The sequence below is a fragment of the Nicotiana tabacum genome, chromosome 9, assembly GCF_000715075.1.
Source record: "Nicotiana tabacum cultivar K326 chromosome 9, ASM71507v2, whole genome shotgun sequence".
NCBI lineage: Eukaryota > Viridiplantae > Streptophyta > Magnoliopsida > Solanales > Solanaceae > Nicotiana > Nicotiana tabacum.
In genome coordinates this window covers 102,281,537-102,284,371 of record NC_134088.1, presented here as the reverse complement: position 1 = coordinate 102,284,371, position 2,835 = coordinate 102,281,537, and the positions used below count along the sequence as shown (strand labels likewise).

Here is a 2,835-nt window from a genome sequence, read left to right as displayed (position 1 = left end):
TCCGGTGAGGGAACCTCTTCTCTTAGTACCCAGCTTGAGAACAAGCAACCAAAAAAGCAATGCTCTTCCTCAGCTAGGGAAATAAGTGGCTCCCCTTAAAAAGATAAAAATATCTTCATCGGCTCAACCGGAGGTTCAGCCGGGAGAGCTTTAAAACCCAATGTCGGATGAAGTTGACGCGCTTTGAGGCGAGATGAACTTGGTCGGGAATGTTGATTCTCGTTTCCCGGCCCCCTTTTCTACCTCCGATCCAGGGAGATCGGACCTTGGGCCTCTTCTATCTTTGATCACTGAGCAAATAATAATTAATACTGCCCCCGTTGTAATGGACAACATGGCGCAGGTACCAAACTAGTTTACTCATATCTTCTTTTATATTCACCTGTTGTAATGGAAATCCTAACCTTGATATTTTTTTTTCAGGCCAACTTTCTTACTTCTGAAGGCCTACAAAGGTTTATTCTTGACAAGCATGGCTGGGTTCTGAGCGGGATCAACTTTTGATCGAGAGGAACTAACTTGTTGCGCGCCTCCTGGCGTTGGAGGCAAAAGCTACCAAAATAGGCGAGCTCGAGGTCCGGCTGCAGCAAAGAGAACAAGAAAAAATGGCCCACAGCCAAGAAGCCACTTAATTACATGAGCAACTTCAAGAGGCTGAGGCTAAATTGACCGAGCTTCACGACGTTGTACTTGCTTCTGCCGAGCGCGAGTATGCCTTTAAGGAGAAAATAAATAATTTGAAGGCATGCTTAAGCTCCAAAATAGATGAAGCCAATGCTACCGAGGAGAATAGAGCCAATATGGAGGAAAGGGTCAAGAGGGCCATGGATCAGAATCAAATTCACTCAACTACAAATGATGAGCTCGATTCTCGCCCTAGTGCTCTAAGATTCGAAAGGGATGGCCTTCAGGCCGAAATTGATAGGCTTCAAGCAAAGCTCCAGGACCAAGAAGATTTCCTCATTTTTAAAAGACTTATGCTATATATCATGAGGAGGAAAACATTGAAAGAGGCCAAAATGGGCATCGCTAATATAGATGATTGTATTACCCAGGCCCGAGAACTAGAGTTGTCTACTTATGAACACCTTCCAGCTCAGCCCACTGCAACTGACTCTTCGAATACTGGCTCTGAGTATTTGGGGACCGAAGGGGGGATCAAGGAAGAGGAAAATGAATACCCCAGACCAACAGTTGATCCATCTTCCTTGACCGGGGAAACGCATATCCTTCTCTCCCTTTAGGCTCCGACGACAATGATGCTTAGTTTAGTTTTTCTCTTTTTTTTGTACTTCGTAATTATGCCAAATTTTCACCAAGTTTGGCACTTTCATAAATAAAGAGTTTTTTGCTTAAGTATTGTGCAAAATATATTTCTCTTGCGTGGAATTGATCAAAACTACGTGTATATTTTCATCCGATATCTTTTGATTTCGAGCGTAAATTTTTCTGGAACCGACCCTTACTATGAAGAATCATAAGAGACGACTCTTTTATGTTTATGGTGCTCTAGAAGAGGACGTCTCCTATTCATTCTAGCACAAGCATTTGAAATTTTTGTTAACTTTCAAATGATAAAATTAATTCATTATTTAGACAAGAAATAAGATAAAAACAAAAGGAGTTTACTTTATTCCTTCTATCTTTAAGGTACATAAGCATACATTTGCTAAAGTGAAAACTACCAATACATGTGGCTAACTTTGTACAACTTATTTCTACGAGGCCGATCATGCAGTCCCCGGTCCTGATGAGACATAATTGTTCCAGATTATAGCAGTCCCCGATTTTTGTGCCATTCTTGTTGCCGTATCTTATACTATCTCCCTTCCCCCGGTGTTTGAATGCAAAGTATGCGAATTGGAACACAGGAAGTCTTGCTTCATCGCTGAAAACAACTTGTGAAAGGTTAAATAATCCATTTTAGTGATTGAAGACAAAGCTTGTCGCCGAGCCAAAGATTATTTAACCATCCACATAGTCGTTCACCACCGATGTGAAATTCCGTGCCTTGATATTTAAAGGTCTTTTCTTTGCTAATGACACTCCCTTGCGTAGTATGCTTTTCATTGCTTCCTCGTAAAAACTTTGCAAGAAAAACCCGATTGGGATAAAAACTGGTTGAAGAAAAAAAGAGTGTAGCAAATACTTTTAATACTGGTAGCATCCATCAGCAATAATATCTTTTGAGGTGAGTCACGTTCCAATTGCTGGGCAACTTAACCCATCTTGATTCTGCAACTCGTACAATCCTTTGCCGGTAACAGCTGAAACCCGGTAAGGACATTCCCATGTTGGACCCAGCTTCCCGGCGTTGACTTTCTGAGTACTCTGAGTCACCTTTCTCAAGAACAAGTCTCTTAATTTGAAGTAGCAGAGATTGACCCTCCAATTATAATATCTCTCCATCCTTTGCTTTTGAGTTGTCATCCTCACGTACACCAAGTCCCTATGTTCTTCTAGCAAGTCCAACCTCACCAGCAGCACTTCATTGTTTGCTTCTTCATTTGTTTGGGAAAACCATAAAGTTGGTTCCCCTACTTTCATCGGTATTAGAACTTTCGCTCCATATATGAGAGAGAAAGGTGTTTCTCCCATGCTTCATTTCGCCGTTGTCCGGTATGCCCTTAGCACACCTGGTAACTCTTTCGGCCATTTTCCTTTAGCAACTTCTAACTTCATTTTAAGGTTTTAGATAATCACCTTATTAGTTGATTCTTCATGTCTGTTAGAACTTGGATGGTATGGTGAGGAAGTAATCCTCTTGATTTTCAAATCTTCCAAAAATTTTATGACTTTTGAGCATATAAACTGCGGTACGTTGTCGCAAGCAAT

The 2,835-nt window shown here is 41.2% G+C and overlaps 1 protein-coding gene across 1 annotated transcript; it reads right to left on the bottom strand.

Moving 5' to 3' along the window:
- Positions 1-2,196: 2,196 nt before the first annotated feature.
- Positions 2,197-2,598, bottom strand: LOC142164063 (uncharacterized). Its single transcript, XM_075221232.1, has one exon. It carries the CDS (start codon positions 2,596-2,598, stop codon positions 2,197-2,199), a length of 402 nt encoding a protein of 133 aa, XP_075077333.1.
- Positions 2,599-2,835: the final 237 nt, after the last annotated feature.